The 23,724-nt window shown below is 42.5% G+C and overlaps 3 protein-coding genes across 3 annotated transcripts; 1 reads left to right on the top strand and 2 right to left on the bottom strand.

Annotated features, from left to right (window-relative positions):
* Positions 1-14,176: 14,176 nt before the first annotated feature.
* Positions 14,177-14,785, bottom strand: LOC135499393 (uncharacterized). Its single transcript, XM_064790138.1, has one exon. It carries the CDS (start codon positions 14,783-14,785, stop codon positions 14,177-14,179), a length of 609 nt encoding a protein of 202 aa, XP_064646208.1.
* A 787-nt stretch (positions 14,786-15,572) lies between these two features.
* Positions 15,573-16,466, bottom strand: LOC135499392 (uncharacterized). Its single transcript, XM_064790137.1, has one exon. It carries the CDS (start codon positions 16,464-16,466, stop codon positions 15,573-15,575), a length of 894 nt encoding a protein of 297 aa, XP_064646207.1.
* Positions 16,467-21,586: 5,120 nt separating this feature from the next.
* LOC135499391 (uncharacterized) lies at positions 21,587-22,861 on the top strand. Its single transcript, XM_064790136.1, has one exon. The coding sequence runs from the start codon at positions 21,587-21,589 to the stop codon at positions 22,859-22,861; it is 1,275 nt and encodes a 424-aa protein (XP_064646206.1).
* The last annotated feature ends 863 nt before the right edge of the window (positions 22,862-23,724 follow it).

Below are 23,724 nucleotides of genomic sequence, written 5' to 3'. Positions count from 1 at the left end.
CTTTGTATCGCAGAAGTATGTCCCTCAAAAGCTTGTGGAGATCTCGTCGTAATTCATGAATCAGAGGCGCCTCATGTTGCAAGCGAGTATTGATGGTGTCAAACAGTTTGATAGCACTGCGCAAGAAAAGACAGAATAGGTTATTTGTGGGCGACCGAAAGAACTTGTAAAGCCTACGTTCCCTGCAATCAGCGTTATTGTCATTGTCTGGTAACTCAGCAACAGCATCCCTAAACAGGCTTTTAAGGGCATCCCAGTTTTCTATGATGCGTTCTAAACATATGCCAATGGACAGCCAGCGTGTCTTTACATGCTTAAGGATATTTTGATGTTCCACATCATAGAATTGCTGCCATCGCTCAAGCGCACCTAATCGGTTACTGCTCTTATCAAAGTAGTAGTAGGTCTCAATCAAAGCATCATCCACTTTGACAGGAGTTGTTGGTAGTTCAGCATGAGCTTTTTCCGCAGCTATGTGAATGAGATGAATAGGACAACCTGACAGATACATATTGGCATGTAACCTTCTAAGTGACGCAATCACACCATTCTGTACTCCCACCATTACCGGAGCATTATCCGATCCAAATGCGAGGCAATTTGCCCATGGTACTTGGTGTTTCTCAACTGCCCTGATTACGAGTCTCGCTATATTCACCCCTGAAAGAAATATTTATAACCCATCTGAGTATTGCAAATATATGGCAATGTATGGTTGTGAAGGGGAATTATACAAGTTATAGGGGCCACCCTGGAAAATAAATAACATCATTTTAACCAAGAATCTTTCAGCAAATCAATACATAATGCGTCATGATACTTAGTATGCCTGTACTGTACTAGAACGTCCTTCATTTAACAAACAGTCCCCCCCCCCCCCCCCCCAGTGCAAACTGGCAGAAAAATAGCCTGCTGTGCCTTAATGGAAAGATTTAGAGATATAGGTAATTGCCCAAATTGTGTGATTACTAAAGGCCTGTATATATACCTGTTGACCTTTCCTGCAGTGACAAGCATGGGGTTCCAAGGAGCCTCAGCTTCACCCCAACTTCTATGTCAGATGTCGCAACCACCAGAGGATATTGCTTCAACTTCTGATCACTGCTCCCATCGGTGGAAATGCAGAATGTACCACTTTTCATCTCTGTGACAACATCATTTGCCTCCTCCGTCCCCATCAATTTCACCATGGCAGTGGTCTTATCACGACTGCATTTGTAATTATTAGCTATTTCACTGTCTGGAAATGCAACTTTGTGAACCTTGGTCAGTCTGTCTGCAAGTGCCAGTGGCAAGTTCATTTCCACAATTAAGTCAGTGTACATTGCCTCAGCACGCATGACCTTTTGATCAAAGTTTGTTATCGTCTGCTGCGGCAAGAATGCTGTAATGGGCCTAGCCCGCCTAGCAGCCTCCACCATTTGCAGATGCAGCTTATTCTTGGTTCGGTGCCGTGTGATGTCAAATAATCCTGAATGTCTAATAGAAAAGTCTGCTTTACAATAGGTACAGTGTGCATGATATTTTGAATTGGACTTTGCTGGTTGGATTCCTGGAAATTTTGAATACGACGACAAATATGTCTGTTCATACTTCTTTTTCTTTCTTTCTGGACCACTGGCACTGATCACGATGTCATCTTCATCACTGTTATTCACCAAATCTGGACCGCTTGCCATGTTTTCGTTCGTTAAGAGTAAGACATCTGAAGTGATAGTTATAGTATTACTATCAATTCATAGCATGCATAGTATAGTTAGTATAGGCCATAGTATTAACTTGCCGTATTGGCTCATCATGAACATGAATAAAATCAACCCATCAAATCCTGCACAAGTTCACCAAAGAAGTGTATTGAATCATTAATGTCAAGATCTGCAAATTCTGGCGACTGATGAAAAGTTCAGATATACTTAGTATCGCATATGATTCAATGACGTCTTACAAACTAACTTACTAAGTGAAGAACATGCAATGCATACATGACGCGACAAGAAGCATGTTTATGTAATGTACATGTCAATGCATGTAGGCCTACATAGCACACGCCACAGGATCACTGACATACGCTCATGCGTTCAACATGGTGCCATTCAAGCCAAGAATTTTCAAACATCATGCTGTAAAAAAAGAATCTTGACTGATATTCGCTTCTGCACATAATATGCACTTGACCTGGGGTGTTATGGATGGCATGATTCCGTTTAGAAATCGGGAAATCCAGATTATCGGTGACTGCGTACCTGTCACATTGCTGCGAATAGTGGGAATACCGCGCTCGGCGATAATGGCGGACTCGGGATTGTTCGGCGGTCAGTCGGTGAAGTTCGGAGCGCGCCAAATGAGGCTGAGTACATGGAGTAACCATGGAGAAAGCACGCGGGCACAGGAAACTCCGGCAGGTCGGCAATACTTGTAAGGGTCGGAGGGAGGGGGCTGAATTAAGAGTGGGGGGCACGGGGTGGGTTACGTACAAATCACCAAAAAAACGCGTAGAACACACTTTATAGAAACGTATTCTGACATTTATTTAGCGTATTTTGAGGAAAAATAATTATGTACAAACATGGAGAAAAACGTAGAGCGTAGAAACCAATTCTGTCTACGTATAAAATACGCAAATTACGTACAAGTACGAAGCCCTGGGTTTACGAGTTGCCTGAAATTTTGCACGCCTATCTCTGTAGAAAATGGTGGGACCTGCGGAATTATTAGAGGGGGTACATTTAAAGATGAAATAAGTGAAGTATCTCTTGGTCATGCTAAATTTCAATTGTTCGTCGGGTAGCAAGGTATTTTCTGTTTATTTTGATGAATAAATATTGCTTTGGTGAAGATATAATATAGTAATATTTTTATCTTGGCCTGTCAAATATTTTGCTGGTCTTGTTGTCTATGATGTTGATACAAATTACAACAAGACTGGCATGATATTTGAAAGGTTGAGATAAAAATAGGTGAACTACTCACCAAGACAACTTATATAAATCAAAATAAATGGAAACATCTAGCTACCAGATGAACAGTTGAAATTCAGCATACATGATAGATTCTTGGCCTATTTTGTCTTTGAATATGGCTATGTCTGAGATTTCGCTATTTCTTACGCAGATAGGTGCAAGATGTTGACGCAGCTCGTAGATTGGTCTGCAGCTTGATGGAGTGCTCTTTAGCCAGGGTGAATTTGCAGTCCAGAAGTTATGAAAATAAACGAATGACAGAATTAGAGACCACTGTGGTTGCGATTGATTGATCAGGTCATCTATGTTGAGAAACTGGTGATATGGTGGTCAGCATTGTATGTTAGTCGCTCAATGGTTTCAATGTTGAGGAGATATTCTTCGACTTGATCATTAGTGACATCTGCTGTCACCTTTAACCCCTCACCCTCAAGAAACTGGAAGACAATTTTGTACATTGCAGTAAGTTTGAGAGTTGTGTCTTCATGCAGAACATTTAGTTGGACTTTAATATTTTGGACAACTGAAGATGTGCGTTGTCGCATGGAGCAACCGGAACATTTGAAAGTGGTTGCCTGCATATCTTGAACTGTAGTTTTGCAAGTTTGGCATGTCTGCCATAATGCAACATTCACTTGTTCAAGTGTAACATTTTCAACTGTGGTGAGTTGTTGTTCGGCGGGTTTTAGATTTGCAAGAAGATCTTTAGCAATGACAATTGTGGTGACATCAGTTTCTGTTTCCTCTGTTGTTGTCAAGGGAATAAAATCTATACTATTAAAAGAATGGACTTCCGTTTGAATGTCTGCACCTGTGCTCATCAAACTCTATACCAAAATGTCAACCATGTACCCACAGCTGAAACCTCCCTATACGAACTGAAACAAATGCAATTCAGTATGATTTTGAGGTGGAATTCTTTCGATATGAACATGTGTCCATAAATGGTCACATCTGCATGGATTCAAAAATATTTTTAGCAGTAAGACGCGTCGCGGGTTGCGTAGGGTTCTCTTCTGCCGCAAACGTTAAAACTGTACTGCTGCTGGACCGCTGGAGATCCAACTTTTCTCGTTCAATTTGAACGAGCTCTTCGAGAAGGGATGCAGTTTTCACTTCAATTTGAAGTCGCTTTTTATCGACCTCCAACCTCTCCTTCTCAATTGACAACAGGTCACAGGTCACATTATTCGCAGTGGGAGCAGGGCTTCGCGTCCTTGAGGTAGGCTGAGACGAAGGTGAAGAAGTACCTGGAACACTTTTAACAACGAATTCCGCCCACGTTTTCGAGATTGGGCAACTGCTGCTGAAGTATTTGGAACACTTGCATCTTCGACATGTTCCGAGAAAGGAGAATTCGAACGTCGTCGAAATGCGCCAAAACTGAAGGGAATTTCTTTCTCTGGGCCTAGGTCATCAAGCTCTTCCACATCAGACTGCTCTTGGTCACTCAATGGAGTTGAGATAGTGGCCGGCGCTGAAACTCTCTGAAACGAAAATGGCAGGCCCTTTCTAAAGGAATTGGCAAACAAACACATTTATTTCCATCTAAAGAAAACTTATACAATATGCATCTGTTGATACTGCACTCTAAATATTACTTCAATATCTCACTCTAACATCCTCCATTTGACTGGAAAGAAAGATGTTTGATTGATTTCTCCTTTGTGGATATATCTGAAAAATATTTTAGAAATTCATCTTGAACCTACCATGTTCGTTGGGTGAACATAGGTTAGTGCCAATTTTAATTGAATGGCTCATAACAGTAATTAATTTCAATCATTAGATTGAATTTTAAATTGTTTTCTCTGTTCGTTTTGCTCAAAATTTATTGAAATTAAACGACAGTTGAGTTCCTTTGAGGAAATAATGCCTTTAGTAGACTAACCTTGGATTGTTTTGGTGTGGGTTCTACATGTACTTGAGAGTGAGTGGGGTTAGCCGTATCATAGCCTCCTTTAATCCCAAAAACTTAAGTCGTTCCCAAGAGACCAATAACTCTCCGGTCAATATCTGACAAATCTTCAGTTCTACGAGGCTCATTCCCTGTCTTAGCGTCCTCTGCCTTATCTTTGTTCGCCCGTTTCTTGGCCCGAGTCTTCAAATCATCCCACCTTTTTTTCATGTCATCGATATCTCTGTGGCATGGTGAAATTGCATTCACTCTCTGACAAATATCCTTCCAACACTTTTTTTGCGCTCGTTTGTGACACTGTCAGAAAATTTCGAAGAGATTACTTCATAATGTTCTTCAATTAGCTCCAAAAGCCGGCGAGTTTCGTTTTCTGTAAAGTTCGGTTTTCTCTTTCTTTTCTCAGACATTACGGCTGTTGTATCCCTGCCAGGAGTGTTAGTGAATACGCATTAAATGGAACAAAGTACATGTAGTAGAATGTTCACTGCAATCGCCTTGCGACTTTCCGAAAGAACGGTCATCTCTTTACATAACAATCGCTGCGCGTAATGTTGGTATCGGCATTGGAGAATGCATGCGGGCCTTTCCAGGAACGATGATTTCCCGGAATGCGTAACTTTGCGGAGATCCTTAGTGATAAGGATGGTCTACGGAACGTTTTGTGAGTAAAGCGTAGCGTAAATCTTACGGTATCGCAGGAGGTCCGTAACTAAAGGTTACGGATGCGCAAGTTACGGATCTTTTGTGAATAAGGTCCCTGAACACAAAGCCTGTTTGAAATTAATAACCAGCATGTTACATGACCAGGCCTGGAATCAAGGTCATGTAGGACATTTAGTCCATGATCAATGTTTACCTGGGGACAAAGAGTTTGTTTATAATCAACAAACCCGAGTGGCTGTAACTGGTCCATTATTGACAACACTGGATGTCCTAAATGTCAATGTGGACTTGATGATGAGGTACTATCAAATAGGGTGTGGGGTGTCCTTGAATCTTCCCAGCTGGTCCCAGCATTCTATTCCATTCGAAAATTTGTACTGCACAACCATAGTGAAGGTAGTGATGAAACTCCCAACCAGAGAAAGGTCAACATTGAGACCTAAATCAGTGAATGGCTTCACAAATGGAATGCCGGACAGGAATCCCTGCACTTATTCAGCATATTCCAAATTGATCGACGACACTTCAATCATTGCTTACCGTACTGTAGGAGGCATGCACTTTATATCTCTAGTCCTCGATTATTACCTTGGGAGTTTCATCACTTACTTAAACATTCTAATAAATAACTACAGATTTTAATTCACTATGGCACAACGACTCCAAAATGGTAACACTTACAGCTGAGCACAGCCACAGCCACTGACATGACTACGACAGCCGAAATTTTCTACACAAAATAGGCCTAAGTTGCAAGCCACTAAGATGGAGCATATTGCTGCACCTGCTGCGTAACGCAACTGTGGAATTCATACTACGATGTGACTTTTAAAATAACAGAAGTCACGGCCAATACTAACAGCTGAGCACAGCCACAGCCACTGACATGACTATGACAGCCGAAATTTTTAGCTGTCAACATCAATGGCTATAATATACTGCAGAATAGTAGAACTAATAGAATTAATTTCCGAAGTTTCCAATAGTTTGAACACAAATCAGAACATCACCCATCAGCTGGACTCAGATCTGCATAAATTACGATAAATAATGAGGTCGTCGCTTCAATTTCGCAAAGAAAGTTGACTCCATTCGAAGGTTGTTTTGACAAAATTCCGTTGAACTCATCGTTATGAGGGCATTTGAACAAATTCTCGTTGATCTTTTCTATAAACGTGTGAAGTTTCGTACCAAAATACATTTCCGTAAAGGCTTAAACCTACAGCCACGGTATAAAAGGAGGGGGTGTGGGCAAAGTATTTAAATGGCAGCCAGGCAAATTCAAAAACAGAGCTCCTGTATAATTTGTGATGTTTTCATGATTTACTCAGTACTTTTTGCCCTATGTAAAAAATTTCTATGATTCCCTTTTCCGTGAATATCTAATGTATGTGTAACCAAAAAAGGATTTGTAGTAGGATTCCCAATCAGTCAAAAAGAACACTTGTTTGAGAAAAATAGGCAAATTCAAAGATCAGTTAGAAATTTGATTGACAGAATATGTCATGTGACATTATTATTGTTTTCTTGCTGCTTGGATACCATTAGGCATGCTTAGTAAAGAGAGCATGCATAAATATCTATTTCCTACCTAAATCTCTCATTTCCAGTACTAATATCCAAATGTGTATCCAAATCATTCATAGATAAGTTTTTATCCAAAGTCTATATCAAGAAATCCATCATAGAAACATCCACAGAGTTATTATTTGTATGAAAAACATGATAATATTCCACAATTCAACAGTAAGTTGTGTCATGTCAGTCGTAATAGAGTGTTAAAACATGTGTAATCCAAATAATATACAGATCAATTAAATATAGAATTCACCAAATATTCCTAATAAAGTCAGAATTGAGATTTAATCAATAAAAATCGTTACTGCCACCTGTGACCCATGTATAGCCTCCCAGGTAAATTTGGGTACAATCCTCTGACAAAGTCAATCACGCAATCTGGCATTACCTCCCTCCGACTCCAGACAGTAAAGTTTGCATCTCTGGCCCTCTGTCCTTTCTTTAGAACATATCTTTCATCCCACCATGCCCCTCTTTGATCAAGCATCCTCCAGAATAACTTGTACTTTTTTTTGCGAATTGCATTATTCCTCGCATTTGGTTGATGTTGCCTGCCAAACCACGCTTGAGGGAACTGAAGCACACATGGAGAACAAAAGCACTCCTGGCATTCCATAGCCCCAGCTACAGGTGGTATGGGTGGGGCGGGATCGGGTGCTGCCACTTCCTCATCAGCCTCCAAGGGGTTAACACCATCCTCATCAACATCTTCAACTAGTGGAATGGCTCCTAACACATCATCATTTAGTTCTCCAACAAGTCCAACCTGCTGCTCTTCTAATACTTCATCGTCACTGCCTTCAACCTGTTGCTCTTGATTTACGTCCTCTATGTTTTCACTCCCAGCATGATTCCCTTCAATCTCAACAAGGTCCCAGTTGTAGTGGTTAAAAAGTGCCCTCACAGTCTCTCGTTGCTCCTCAGTTACCATAATATGCCAAGGCTCTCTGTTGTCCATTGCAAAATGCTTTCCTCTTGGTAATGAATAGAAGTCTGGTCCATATAATAGTCTGAGATAATACTAGGTTCCATGGTGTGTTCCATGACTATTGGTAAAATCTGGAAATCCAATCTTCCCAAATTATGGATCTAAATGAATAAGTTTTTTTGGAATGAACTGGTTTCCCAGTCATTCTTCTTGGGTGATTTACATCTTCTTCAACGAGCCTCACAGATGTTCGAGGACGGTCAATGTTCTCATTCCAATCCAGGATGGACAACTCGGTGTTCATCCTGTATCTGTTGAAACCGACGCCACCAATCATCTTGTCATGGTAAATGAGCAACATATTATTGAAAGATTCGACGTAATGTGTTTCTTTGCAAGCTGTGTAATCCTGAGCCGATTTGTAAATTGGAAGACTTTGGAGGTATTTCCTCAACCTTTCTTCAGCTTTTGGGGTGGTGATCTTTTCCTTTGATGGCTCGTACAATGGATCACTACGGCATCTTGATTCCATACTGCAGTTTTGATGGTCCCCTTGGTAGTGTGGGATTATGTTGTCTATACTTGCCCTAAGTCGATCAGGAGAATTGTTACAAGTTTTGATTGACCAGTACAAATGAGTTTTTATAGATGCACCTTTGTCGGATAGTTCATTTTTGTACCACTTGGCTCGTTTTTCTCCCTGTGTTATTCTCTTCTTCATGTTCTTTGCTACATTTTTGGTCGCGTGCCATGTGTCGTTCCCGTTTCGAGTTAGTTTTCTTTCCTCTCTGACGAACTTCACCACTGTGGCATTGTAATCGTGAGCATGAATTCTTACTGGTACAGCTTCATCATCAAGATATTGATATATTCTTCTTGTCCCAATCATTTCATGGCGCTGAGAACATTTGTCATCTTCTTTTGTGATTGTTTCAACCCGCAGAGCTTTGTGACTATTTTCACCCAAACAAACAACATCTGAGAATTTAGCATTGCTGCGCCAACAGTGGCGAGCGTCTGTCATAATGTCAATGCCATCATCAATGACCTCACTTGATGCAACCTCTTCCAGAAGAGCATCCTTCTGGGATTCCTCGGCAACTGTATGCACACTCTGTCTGTAGGAGTCCACAAATGTGTTGAGGGCAGTGTCCCCGATTTTACCAATATTGGCAGCTTTACATAATCGTTCATATGTCCATGTAGCATCCTAGCATCGACTAAGAATTTCCCTCCTGCTATCCGTGGAGAAGAGTACCAGTGAATTGCATGGACCTTAGCTTCACACGTGAAGTCCATGGTCCCAACATGTCCATCTTCATTTTCAAATCCACTAACAGACATTGGTTTGGAGCATGAAGAATTGTGCAACTGCAAACGATTAAAAAGATTGTTAATTGCGGATTGCGTGCACAAAAATATTGGCTCATCCGTTGAGTCTTCGTTGCAATGATGGTACGATCCAGGGAGTGGAACGTCACTCGCCCTTTCTTGTTCTTCCTTTCTCTTAGTCATGTCCTTCTCTAAATTCTTCTCTACATAGTAATCCAAAACCTGTGACAGTAGGGCGTAATTGCTCACCTTAGCAATTCGGCCTCCTCCAAGTATCATTTTGATATGGTCAATTTTGTTCATTAGTATTGTTTTCTCCTCCGACGTATCACAAGAAAATTCAATGTGCCCCCGAACTTTGCTGATCGCAATGACGGATTCCTTTCTTCTCTGCTGTTTTTCCTTCTGCTTACTTGGACTATCGGATGGCCGTTTTTTCCTTGGATTCTGCAATTTGTGCATTTCTTTTAATCGTATGAAATTAAGGGTCTCATCGTCTTCAGCATTACTTGCCATGATGGCTGCTTGGTTTAGAACTGAGTGTAACTGAACTTTCTCTGAAGCTTCTTTGTGGAAACTGTCCTTGAGATTTGGTAAACAGGCCATATCAGTATCAGATTGTCACTAAGTCAAGTCAGGGAAAAGAAAGTATTTTTGGGTTTATTGTCCCTCAACTCAGACAGTGGTAGGGATATGACCCTCCAGTGATTATAAAAGGGGCTTCTGCAAGTCTTGGGTAGGACAATATTGTATTTCTATTAACAAGTTAGATGGTTGTGTCATAGTATAAAGCTGAATTAATGTGGTCAGTAAAAGATAATGGACAATAAAAATATTATTTTTTTCATGGCCTGCAATCCAACATCAGGAACTGACTGCATGTGTTTATTGGATAAGTGAAAAAATGACCCAAATGTCACATTCAAAGAATTGTTTTACTGCCTTAGAATCATCTTTCCCATAGTAACACCTCATCAGATGTGACCCTGACAGTAATGCCATGCCAGTCTGAAATGATATAGGCCTAGGTCTGGGTAGACCTAAACAGGGATGTATGTAATGCATTCCAAAGATACTCTGGGGGAAAGCAATCAAATAGAGAAAAAGTACATTCTACATGTAGGGCCTATTTTCTGAAAACCATCCTTTGTATAGAAGCATTGCAACGTGTTTATTTGGCGCCAATGACGTGAACACAAGCTACCTACACCTGGCCTATCAACGAGCACTAGTGTTTATCAGATCTAGGCCAAGCCCAGCCTCTCTGGCATAATTACTATGCCATCACAAGGAACGCAAGTTGTAGGTTTAAATAAGAAAATTTGTCACTTACAAAATCATCGCTCTGGTAGAAATAAAAAGGTCACCACCATTTTCTTGATGATAGTACTCCAGGTAAACTCGACCGCGCAGTGGAGGGTCGAGCCGCCTCGTCAATTTATCCCAGACGAGCCGTTCATACAGTGGATGCACTGGCAATACCCGCAGTCCGGTATTCACTGGTTCGAGGTTTTCATGTCAGTTCGCGGCGGGAAATTTAAAGCGGGGTCATCCGGGGTCAAACAACAGTTTTGCTCACTACCGCCAACTGGTGATATAAATCCACACTAATCTATTTTATATCAAAACTTCTGTATCATGAAGACCTTTTCAACTTTATTTCAAGCTTTTATCTGCTGGAATAGAGCGTCAAAAAATTGTTTTTCATTTACGCATTTTGCCCCCTGGGGAGCTGAATTTGAGTCGAATCGCCCAAATTTTTTTCCGTAAGCAACATTTTCTGCGGTGTTTATAAGCAAGACTAGATTTGAAGTGCCTCAGTTGTATGATTACAAAATGCCCAACTTTGTCTACAGATGGCTAGATGGATGGAAGGAAGGATGGATGGAAGGACGGACACCAATCGAATAGCTATTTGACTAGCTCCGCTGACTTTGTCAGCTGAGCTAAAAAACGTTTAAAAAGAAGTTTATATATGGCAATATTACTGAGCTCTTGGCTGCCCAGTCACCTTGCAAACTATAGCGTTAGGTTTCCATCATCAAATTCCACAGAAATAGACATATGTTTATTTAAGTGAGCCCTCTGTGCAGGTTCTTCAAACAGGGATACACCACAAGTCATACTGACTTTGGTTTGACCTATATACTATACATGTAGCATGTTTCTTAACCAGGATGAATTCCTAACCACCAAATATATATACGGTGAGCACAATGGCCTCTGACTATTTCATTAAGTCTGTGTTGGATGGTGCATTTGCGATAGTCACAAAAATGAAACGCTCTCAGAAATTTCACGGTTTACATAAATCTGTATTATCCTTTAGGTTAATTATACTGTGTACATATTGTCATGTAAAGTTTATTGAATAAAATCTACAGTTCAAAAAATTAATCTCTTTGAGTTATTCTTGCCATGTTGGTCTACAACATCAACAGACTGTTTCCTGAGGAAATTTAGGGTAAATGTGCCCCTCTGCCACGGATTGCACCAACTTCATATGAAACAACAGTCGTCTGACTGCACTTACACACCCGAACAGCTGATTTAATCGCTTAGACTCGGCTAGTGGCCAAAATGGTTCTAGTTTGAAGCTTGCAGTTCATGCAAGACTCCTGTCCAAGTATAGATTTCTAAATTTGCCCGTCTCCACCAAGCTGTTAAAGTGGTTTTCGGTGAAAAGCGCTTAAGGTTGGTCTAGTCATGCTAGTTGTCCTCAAGCATGTTAAGGCAAAAGTACCCAAACTTGAGTTTATCTTTGTGGTTGAGGGAATGAAATAATGTTGCTTTCGTTTTTTCAGTGTTAAAGTGTTCTGCTCTATGACACTGGTTGAGCATGTGGCTATGAGCTCAGTACCTAATTGCTACTCCACGGACTCCCTGGAAATGTGTTATCCGTGTTTCACCGAATCCTTAGGTCCGACTATATCACAAACATAAATGCAGAAATATCGAAGTTAACACTTTATTCGCTCACCGCCACACCCAATGACAACCACTACACTCTCTTCCAAAATAATTCGCCATAACATATTCTCCCCCTCATGAACAGACAGCGGTAGTGAAATGTTCATCACTAAGGTTAAAGTCCAAAACAAATATCAAACATTTGAATAAGTGTCTCATTTGAAGACCGAAAGTAACAAGAACAAAGTTGCCCCGCTTTGGATCGAAGCATAACACGAGTCTGTCGTCTAGACCTGGTGAGTGCTCACAACTGGTTCAACTCAGAACCGATTCTAACGATAAACGTCCTAATGTCATGGACACAACGAATGCTGGATCTGCCGAATATCCCGAAGTAATTTATATGCTAGAGTTATACACCGCGGTGATGAGAATACTGAAGTGCACAGTTTGTAACTAAATAAAGTCCAAATTAACTGTAACGCAAGATATATAGGAGTACATGAAAATTCAAACAGTTGAGAAATTCAGCCTGGGCAGCGCACGGCGTACACCCAACAATCGGGAAGCATTATTCTGGCTTGGACCCCAATTGCTGCGAAGATTCTAACTATTCAAATTTCCTAAAACAAACCACATTACTTAATACAAAGTTATATAATGTCCAAATCATCAAAACTTAAGTGATCATTCCACGCGCAGGATGCTGGCGAAGCATCAACTACCGCAATGTTCAAAGTATGATTAAATTGTCTATTTCTTCACAATGAGAAGGCACAGTCTTGTGTTCAGACGGATATACTCCTGGCCACTGCTCTTTACCTTCAAAACACGAACGTGTCCATCAGTTCCTGGAAAGACCTCCGTTACCTCGCCCAGCGGCCATTTCCCACGGGGGTTGATTTGATTAACCAGCATGCACACGTCGTCGACTTGAATGTCTTGAAGTTCCTTGCACCGTTTCCCTCTTCGGCTTAGGTTTGTGAGTATCTCCTTCATCCATCGCTTCCACACATCACAGATGAGCTGTTGGACGTAGCGCCATCTATGATGGGGTTCACAGCCAAGCTGTCTACTACTCTTGGTGCCAAATAGCCCCAGCCTGACCATAAATGAAATGGTTGTGGTCAAGACGTTGGGATCATTGGGACTGTCACTGCAATAGCTCAATGGTCGAGAGTTGAGCAATCCCTTGACCTCAACCACTGCTGTCAGGAACTCTTCATCCGTGATGCCCTTGTCCTTCAAGATGGCACTCAGTGCTCGCTTTGCTTGTTTCACCACTGATTCGAAGATGCCTCCGTGGTGCGAGCCGGTTGGTGGATTGAACTCTCCATTCAATACCGTCGTCTGCTGCTTGATCCACTATCTTGCTTTGATCCATTGTCTTGATTAGTTCCCGCATCTCTCGGTAGCTCGGAAATCAAGCAAAGGGGCCATCAGTTGCTGTCCTTTTACTTTTTTCATCCACTTGCATGTGTAGCACGTCCATTCCCACCATTTCACTTCCCTCGCATGGACGATCCAGTACTTTGCACGAATGTCTGCCAATGTCCAATTTACTCCACGCACATGGTGACCATGAACATGGTAGTGCACCACAACAAGCTGAGTGATGCGATGCTTGTTTGGCAGAATCGCAGGATGCTTGGTCTCATAGGGTAGATTGGACTTCTGGAGACGTCCCCCCCCCCCACACGCATACCTCCTTCTGCATCAAGGAAGGGGATCAACAGCTTTAGTCTTCCTCTAGCAGGTTCATGTTTGTTAAAATGGCTCAGATCCTGAGTGAACATCTCTTGGGCCTCTTTTATCCAGTACTGTTCAGCCTCGTTCAGTTCATCAACGCGTTGCAACAGTGCATCGCTTCAGATTTTTTACAAAACGTTAGAATAATGCCGACACACGCAATAGCCGGTACCGACTTGGGAATTTCTCCGGATCGATGATGCTGCCAACTCTCTTGGCAGTGAACAACACTGGGAAAGTCCGTATTTCTGTCTTTGCTTCTGGGCTGCTACTTCCGAATTTTAGACTCGGCCACAGGTCCTCCCCCTCGAGCAGAAACCTGGGCCTGGCAAACCAAGGACAACCTTCTATCAACTCTGTCACTCGGATGCCTCTCGTTCCGAGATCAGCTGGGTTCTGGAGTCCGGGTACGTGTCTCCATTGTGATGGGGATGTCTTCTCATGGAGTTCTGCTATACGGTTGGCCACAAAAGGTTTATAGTTGTGTGACTTCCCATGGACCCAACACACCACATCCATGGAATCAGTCAAAGAAATACACTCCGAGACTGGGCACTCTATGCTTCTGGCTATAACTTCAGCTACACGCACTCCTACTACCGCAGCCATCAGCTCCAGCCGTAGAATACTAACATTCTTCAGAGGAACAACTTTAAACTTTGTAGCTACCATGCTGACCTTTATTCTTCCATCAGCATACTGGAAACCTAAGATAGGCAACTGCCCAGTAGGCAAGTCGCGATGCATCGTTAAACGTATGCAGAGCCATCTTCTCTATATCTCCCACTGGTCTGCTGCGATAATAATATAATAATATTTGATAATATTTAAATGATTTATAGTGCCAGAATCCACTCAGAGTGATCGGTGACACTTTACAAAAGAGAGACATATTAGGAGTGGTAGCGACCAAAGAGATAGGATTCAAGATGCGATTTGAAGACCGAGATGCTGGCACATTCTCTCGCACTGCGTGGAAGTTGATTCCAGAGCCTCGGGGCTGCAGTGGAGAAGGCTCTGTTGCCAAACGTTATCAACCTACTCCTTGGTCGCACCAACAGTGGGCCAACAGATGAGGAACAGAGACTGCGTCTAGGTTGGTAGAATTCTATGAGGGAGGATATGTAATGTGGGGCTAAATTGTTTAAACACTTGAATACAATAGATAGCACCAAGGGATGCAAACCTTGTTCACCCGCTGGAGCTCTCCGGTCCAATGGCCAAGTCTAGTTTGGATATCAACAGGCAGGTCATCGTCCCATCCGATTCCACGCAAATAGCATTCTTGCAGAGCTATCTTGCCCCGAATAACAACAGGGGCTAAGAATTGGAAAGGATCAAATATGGTTGCAGCGCGACTCAGAATTTGTCGTTTTGTCATAATCGGCTGCTCGGTACTGTGCAAGAAAAAGGTAAACGTGTCTGAAGCCGCATTCCATTCAACGCCAAGGGTCTTCACGCTGGGAAGAGCTGACTCTTCCAGATTAACTCCTGATGCCTGCTCCGACTCATCCAACCCTTCCAGAACAGCACATCAATTGTTGCACCAGCGGCGAATCATGAAACCAGCGGGTTTCAAAACAGCTTGCAAATCATGGCGCATACGTCTGGCTTCTTCTTCATCTTCAAGGCTGTCAATTACATCATCGATGTAGATTGCTTTGAGTACAACCTCTGCTGCCTCCGGATATTGCTCCCGCATTGCCTCGGCCTGATGCGTGGTTGCAAATTGTGCAAAAAACGGATATGCTGCATCGCCAAATACCAGTCTTGTTGCTTCATAAACTTCAATCGGAGCAGTTGGATCGAGAGTGCGCCACAACAGACGGTGGATCTTTCTGTCCTTTTCCGCCAGACTAACTTGATTAAACATCTCTTTTATATCTCCGATTAAGGCCACAGGCTTCATGTGAAATTTTAAAAGGATCTTCAATATATCTCGTTGTAACTTTGGGCCTGGGAACATCTTATGGTTAAGACTTGTACCATCGTAGGTTGACGCACTATCATAGACAATGCGCACCTTCGTTGTCTGCTTGTCGTCACGGATTACCGCAAAATGTGGCAAGTACAACCCTGGTTCTTGTGCTTTCTCAAATTGTATCTTGCTGATGTATCCTTTCTCAACAGTCGCTTCAAATCCTTCTTTGTATCTCTTGGCTACTTCAGGTCTCCTCATCAGACTGGCTTCAAGTAATCGAAGTCTTCTCTCAGCTACTATTCTGTTATCTTTTAAATCTGGAGGTTCTTCACGCCAAGGAATCCCCACTTCGTACCAGTCTGATAACTTCTTTATCGAACTCTTCGTCTTCTTAATCACCACCTTGTCTTCTGGAGAATGGGTGTCATCGACTTCTCTGATGAGGTCCTGGTCCCATAACTTCCGCAACTGATGATCAGTTGACTCTTGTGTGACATTAAAGCTCATTGCAAAGTTGGTAGAAGTCTGATGTACATTGGTCAAAGGTAGAGGACCAACGCACGTCCAACCTAGTGGCATTCTCCTTGCAACTGGCTGCCAGATTTCCCAAAACTTTCCTCAAGGGCGATTCCTAACTCTTTATAATCAGATCCGATTAGGACATCCACCGTCTTCCTACCTGATGCCGTGGGGAACTGCCAATCGGCAATATGGTCGAACTTCGTCTTACGGTGGTTCCAATTATGAATTGTCACTCATCGTCCATATCTTCATCTTCCGAACCGTGCTACCATCTATGCTCTCTAGCTGAACTTCCACTTTCTGTCTGTCAAGTGAGACCCAGTCAGCGAGAGTAGCGGTCTTCAGATTCTTTTCCGTTCCACTTATGCCCAGAGCTGTAACGACGTCTGCTCGGACATAAGACCCCTCATCCATCCTCATTAACAAGCACTCTCTTTCCTCCTGGACCAACTAACCGCACCGGAACAGTTCGTAGTACAACCTGGATAGGTACGTTGGGCGCCGAATCACTGGTACCAAGGGAACTGTTGGCCTTGTTGGCTGGGTTGGCTTTTGACAAGGATGATGACCGATCTTCATGAAGGTGGAAATGATGACTTCTTCCACAGCCATTTATGTTGCACGTGTTCCTGCGCTGGCAATTTTTCCCCATGTGATTTCCCGACAAGACAAACATCTGAAGCACAACTTCTTCTCTTTCACCAAGTTCCATCGCTTTTGCACTGTCGCACCTTTCTAAGCAGGACAATCTAGCAATCTGTGTGCAGATTCACTAACGTAACATTTCATGTTTGCTTTCTTGACGTTCCTGGCTTCACCTGTAGTGTGAGATCTTGTTTGTGTTGAGCGTGAACTTGCAGTTTTCCACCAGTGGACCGATTGTCCTTAGAATATTCTTGATCAGCGGTCCTGGAGACTCCGAATACAGGATTGTTTGTCTCTCGAGCAATGCCTTGCAGAAAATCTACAAGTTTCTCTGTCCCTGGATAAACGTTATCCTTCACGACTTTATCGACTTTATCGACTGCAAGCTCGCGCCATCTGGACTTCAAAAACAGAGGTAGTCTCTAAACAATCTGCACCACTCTTGATCTTGTGTCGATCTCACCAATGCAGTTCATCGCTGGTAAGGTTTCACCACAACTCAACACCTCATCTGCAAATCTTGTAGAGCTGTAAAATCATTAACTTTTATTGCAGGAACTTCCGTTACGTGCTTTACACAAGCTTCGGATATCTGGTACTCCTTACCGAATCGCTGCTTCAACAACTCCATGGCACGGAATAGCCTCTACTTGGATCCATAATGGCACATGGTCGAATCACAGCTGCGGCTTTGCCTTTACAAAACTCAAAAAGGCAATTTAACTCTGCAATATCATCAACGGCCATGTCCCCAATACAACTATTGAAATGTTGCATAAACATCCAAAACTCTCCTTGATCGCCCGAAAATGTCATCATCGACGTCAAAGGCAAAGCCATTGTTTCCACCAATCTTCTTTGCCAATCACTGACGTTACTATAACCTGGGTGTCAGTCATGAACTGCTGAGGAGATCTTTGCTCTCTCCTGGACATAAATTCTGGTAAATCTTCAGCCACAGTTGGTGAAGGCGACTTGGGATGGGGCGAGATATTGCTCATGTTCATCGTGGGTGGGAGTACTCGTGGGGTGCTCGATGCATTAGGTGCCTGCTGCAATGCTGTCCTCGATTGGAACTGCTGAGTTGGCGACAATGGCTTCAAGGATCTCTCTTGTGGATTTAAAAATGAAAAATGTCTATCTTCTGTGGGCCAGCTATGACCCGATAAGGTCATATCCTGTAAGTCGGTCGGTGGCTGCACAGTCGCCCGTTCAGGTGTGCAATGTCGCAATTTGGTCGTAAGCATGGCCACCTCCCATCGACTCAACTCTAACTCTGATTGCATCATGTCCATAAAATCGCCATAGTCAGCATGGTCAGCGGCTGCCACATCACTGAGCAGATGAAGCCCTGAAAAGGTGGGTGGCTTTCTCTGCTTACTACTTCTATCCCCAAGAATGTGGGAGTGGCATCTCTTGCAATGGCCTGGCAGAATCTGCAACTCCAAATCCCGCCATCTCGTCCTCAAACAAATAATCAAAGTCTGCCATCTCAACACTCATGTCGTTCACACGATATGCATGTGATCATGATACTGATTAAACGAACTGCAAGTGCAATGATGTGACTGGACGATAAAACGACCAACGAACGAAATGGATCAGTCAATATGAGACTAGGCATGTGTGAAAGACCATGTATCAATGTTTACTCAAACATTGCAGGTGACTTCTGAGCTCGACAGGCAAAGGCGTCAGGGATATGGGGCAGTCAGCAATCTTTTGTGACATCAGGCTGGACTCATCATGCGTGGTTCAATAACAATAAGCAATGCTTACTCACCGCCGCCAATTGATATTGATTACAGGTTGCAAATTACCATCGACCATCGGACCAGGACCAACACTCCGGCTCACTCTTTTAAGCTTTAGCAGAATGCTCGACAATGTCCGCCAAATCAACAGTCAGAATATTCATACTCGTAGTTCTCAATGCAATACATGAAGTTCCAAAAACGCATGTCAAATCGAACACCACACAGCGATTTACTGTCGAAGGCGAATTTCAGTGCTAAAACCTAACATTCTCACGAACATCACATAATTTTCGAACAGCCTATAATCCAGCATCAAGCGAGCGAACACCGCCCCATACAAAATGTACAGCGTACTTGATATACACAGTTCCGACGTAGAGACAATTATGACCTACTTTTTCCTTCCTCGCACTTCGCGCTCCTCGATACCAAAGTTAAAGTCAATTATCCGGTCGGAGAGACCATTTTATGTTTCACCTAATCCTTAGATCCGAATATATCATAAACATAAATGCAGAAATATCGAAGTCAACTCTTTGTTCCGAAAACTTTGTAACAAAATCGTCCTGCCTCTACGTTCACCGCCACACCCAACGACAACCACTACACTCTCTTCCAAAATAAATCGCCATAACAATCCTCATGAAAGATGACACATGGATCGAACACTGGATGCAACCCAAATGATCTTTCAGTGTTTTGAAGTTGTTCCTGAAATCACATCCTTCCCTAACACTGCATGGAGAGGCGTGAGCTACATGAAGGACTTGCAGTTTGAGAGTGATCTTTATAGACCCCGCAGTCTTGGGATTCAAGTATTCTATGCACAATGTATTGCTGTGGGTTATACAAATTTATTTGGTGCAGGTTTATGATAATGTTAAGTAGTACAATTGTAATATTCAAAGCCACAGTTTCTCACCATAAATTCATGTAAGCTACTGTGCAACAGGACTATTTCTCCTGGGTGACTAAGTTTACTTTCACATGGTCTGAGCACTGCCACTCCTCCAGGGAAAGGTACATGTACATGTACGTTATTTGTTTGTTTTTTTGTTTGTTTGTTGTTTTCATTCAGAAATGATATTCAGCAAGAGGGTGACCTCTCCGAACAGGAGCAAAGCTTTTAATTTAGTAGGCCATATTTTCATTCATGTGGAACCTTTTTTTATTATCTTTTATGAGACATTTCAAATGCACTTTTCACTTGGGCATTATTCGAATGACAATGTCATGGTATGATACACAATTATGATAAATAGCAAATGAAAGTACTTGACAGGTGTTTCCAGCGGAATTTTCCAAGTAGAAATATCACATACAAACAGTATTTGAACTGAGAGTATAATTGCCAATGATGGAATGTATATCTACAATGAAGGCATGAATGGTAAATCACCCAGTGTGTGACCGTGAGATAAAAGGGAAACCACTACTACAACCAGTTGAAATATGCACACTTGACCACTTCTCTCATCATGGCAGGTAAGTACATCCTTCAATATGTTAACCAGCGATCACTCATCAAGTCTTCTCCTCTTGCCACGATTAGCTTCCCAATGCCAGCAGAGACCCTTCCAAATTATTTTGACATCAGCTAAAAACCTGAACATGTATGTCAAGAGGGTTGCTTCACAGAGTAACTGTTTTTCTGTTGCGCCACATATGCTGAATTGTGTTTGGTTGCTCCAAGAGCAATATCAAAATAGTCAGATTTCCTATCAGTTATCAGTGACCCCCCCCCCCCCCCCACCCACCCCTAGAAACTGAACTATTGTTCGTTGATAGATCAAGTTGTATCTTTCAGTGGAGACCTATTTCCATGTGTTGTATACTTGATAAATGGAGTGCAATCTATTTGTCCTAATTCGCGCAGAACGGCCGAACACGAAGCATTCATGAAATCTTGTATATGCTGCAAGATGTCAGTGCTCTTCGACTGACATTTTCTTGGCGTAGCATTATTGGATTATTAACTGCCCAAACTGGTTTCGAAACCTTTGAAATGATATATGTTGCCTATATGACAGGAAGACTATCGGTATTTTTGGCACTGATATTATCACAACCTCAAAATGCTTTGAAACGCCCTATCTTTGCAGCACCAGAATAATGTGCTTTGTAAAAACAATAACATGTCAGCACCAGAATAATGTGCTTTGTAAAAACAATAACATGTCAGTCCTTAACCTATGGTCTAGTCAGAAACATGATTAGGGGCCTACTGTAGTCTACCGCCATAGCTCTATTCTACCTTTATTAAGGGGTGGATATAATGCCATAGTTAGAGTTTCTGTACAGAGGATGGTACTGAGATGCATCAGAATATTGGCACAAACATTCTGCGAAGATTTTCCAGACAGGTGTTGATGTATAATCTGAATCCCCATCTGCACAGGCACACTTAACTACAGAATAATGCAGATGTAACAGTTTTATATGTCCAAGGATAAAGTGTCCCTTCTGTGGTTATAGAGGTCATGTATCTTTACAGACTCGTACCTTACTTCGTCACCACATAGGGAAGGACACTTTTTCCGGAGAACATTTAAAAATGTTACAGTGGCCCATGCAAAAAATTACAGGGTATAACTTGATGATATTGGTAGAGATTGGTGTTGACACACCTGAAACATGGCTTGTTCCTTCTTTGCATTGCAGAGTGACCAAGTTTAGTAGCAATTGGGGATCAAGATTGATGTTATGGCCCAAGGAGGTCAAGAAGCTTATCGTTTGAACAGAGATGGGGGCAGAGTGGCAGACCTCCTCCAAGGCACCAAGGGGGGTTGTTATCTTACCAACCAGGTTGGCCATTTTTGTCGATCAGGCAATGGCTGTGGCGATGCAAGGTATGACACACTTGAGAAGGAACTGGTGTTCGAGAGAAACAAGCACAAAAAGGAAACAGATTATCTGGTCAAGAGACTGCTCCAGGAACAGGATGTTGTGAAGAAATTGAAAACAGATAATGGCAGAAAGGATGATATGTTATTCGATGTGAAAAAACACGCTCGAACTACATTAGACAGCAAACTTAAGTCATTAAGCAATACAATGCTAGAGAAGTATGACAGTAAATTGAAAAAGTGTAAGAAACACTACGAGGCAGAGTTGCAGGCATTGAGGGGAAAGGTAGATGACTCACGGGAGGAGTTGTGGACCACTAAAGAGGCGGCGCGGCGGAATCTAGAGGATAAGATATTTGAGCTAGATAATAATTACAAGAAGATGTTGTTTGATGCAATCTTAACGAAAGAAGAGGACCTGAAAAAGATGTATGAGAAAAAAATGCATGGACTGAAAGCGAGGTATGAAAAGTATGAACGAAACTCTGAGGAAGAGTTGAGAACAATTAAAGAATCGTGGGATGAATTACAAAGGGTACTGTTAAGGGGAATGGAGGTGTCACCAAATGATGCCCTGCGCCTGGCTGCGGAGTTCTTCGATGAGCACATGAAGAAGTCCAGGGAGGACTGGCAGGCAAAGGAAGCAAGATATGAGGATACAATCAGTAGGCTTGAAAAAGATGCCAAGGATAAGATCAGTGGGCTTCGGAAGGATGCCGAGGAGATGAAGAAGAGCCAGCAAAATGAACTTATGTTGATGTATGATGGTTTGTTTGCTGATCTTCAAAGGGAGAAGGAGGAACTGGAGGCACGTATTAGGGTAATGGAACAGGGCCATCTGAAGGAAAGGAGTGATGATGCTAGGAGGAAGAAGGAGCTTCTGCAGAGATTGGAGCAGTACAAGAACACTATCAAGGATATAAAACGTTCAGCAGAAGCTAAGGAGGCCAAATATTATAATTTAATGGAGACACTCGGCAACTTGGAGGAGAGGTATGCAGCTGTGCAGAAACTTGAGAAACAGACCAACTGCTTGCATGCCGACTTATCGGTGGTGAATACCAGTCCTAAAGTCTCCTCATTCCACCGCCGACACAAAGGGCCACGAAATCCGTCGAACACGCCATCATAAACGGGTGCCCAATCAAATTGCTTGACACAAAGTAATTGAATGACCGCCTGAATTGATAGTGTCAACCTCAGGATCAGGTTACCCTTCTTCTATACAACATGCACTGTGCATTTGGGTCAGGTCAGCATCCCTGGAACAACTGTTACTCATCGAACACCTGGTCTTCCATTATTATGGCTTTCAGTGCGTGTCTCGTGCGGGAACCACGAGTGAGTGTAATGGTAATGTTGTCGCGACATGGACGCGTGGGAAAGGAAGGGAGGGCAGGGAGATTACCGATAAAGTAACAGCCCTTCTGACGGCCGATCAGGGAGAGTTTATCGGCGGTGAAGGTTGGATATATGCACAACGAAGGTGATCGGCATGACTTCTTGAGGAAAGAGATCAACCACATTCGTATCACGTAGATGAAGAGATCAAAGACCTGACAAAATTTATATGAAATAAAGGATCTAATCCAAATGATGATGTGATAGTGCTACAGTTGGAGCATTCCAAAGTATTGTTAGATGTGTTGGCCTGGTGCAAGAAAAAATCCATATTGAAGGAGGATTTGATGAAGCAGTATCTTCTGAAGGAAATGAATATGGGCGGAGGTCGAGAGGGAGCAACGGGAGGTTGTTACCCTAGAGAAGAGGCTGGTGACCATGGTAAACTAGATCAGCCATGTGAAGTTGATGGATCCCTTGTTTCTTTCCATTTTGCGTTGGGGGCATACAAATCTATGACAATGCCACCCATGTGACACATGTGCTGTCAGAAGGCTTGGGGAATGGTCAATTCACATGTTTTGAGATTGACCACCATCAACAGTATTTTACCAACACACTCATAATACCCTTAGAAGTGCTGTTTGTGGAAGG

This window comes from Lineus longissimus, chromosome 15 (assembly GCF_910592395.1).
Source record: "Lineus longissimus chromosome 15, tnLinLong1.2, whole genome shotgun sequence".
Classification (NCBI taxonomy): Eukaryota; Metazoa; Nemertea; class Pilidiophora; order Heteronemertea; family Lineidae; genus Lineus; species Lineus longissimus.
Note: the sequence above shows the minus strand (reverse complement) of the source record. Positions and strands in the feature narration are given on the sequence as shown.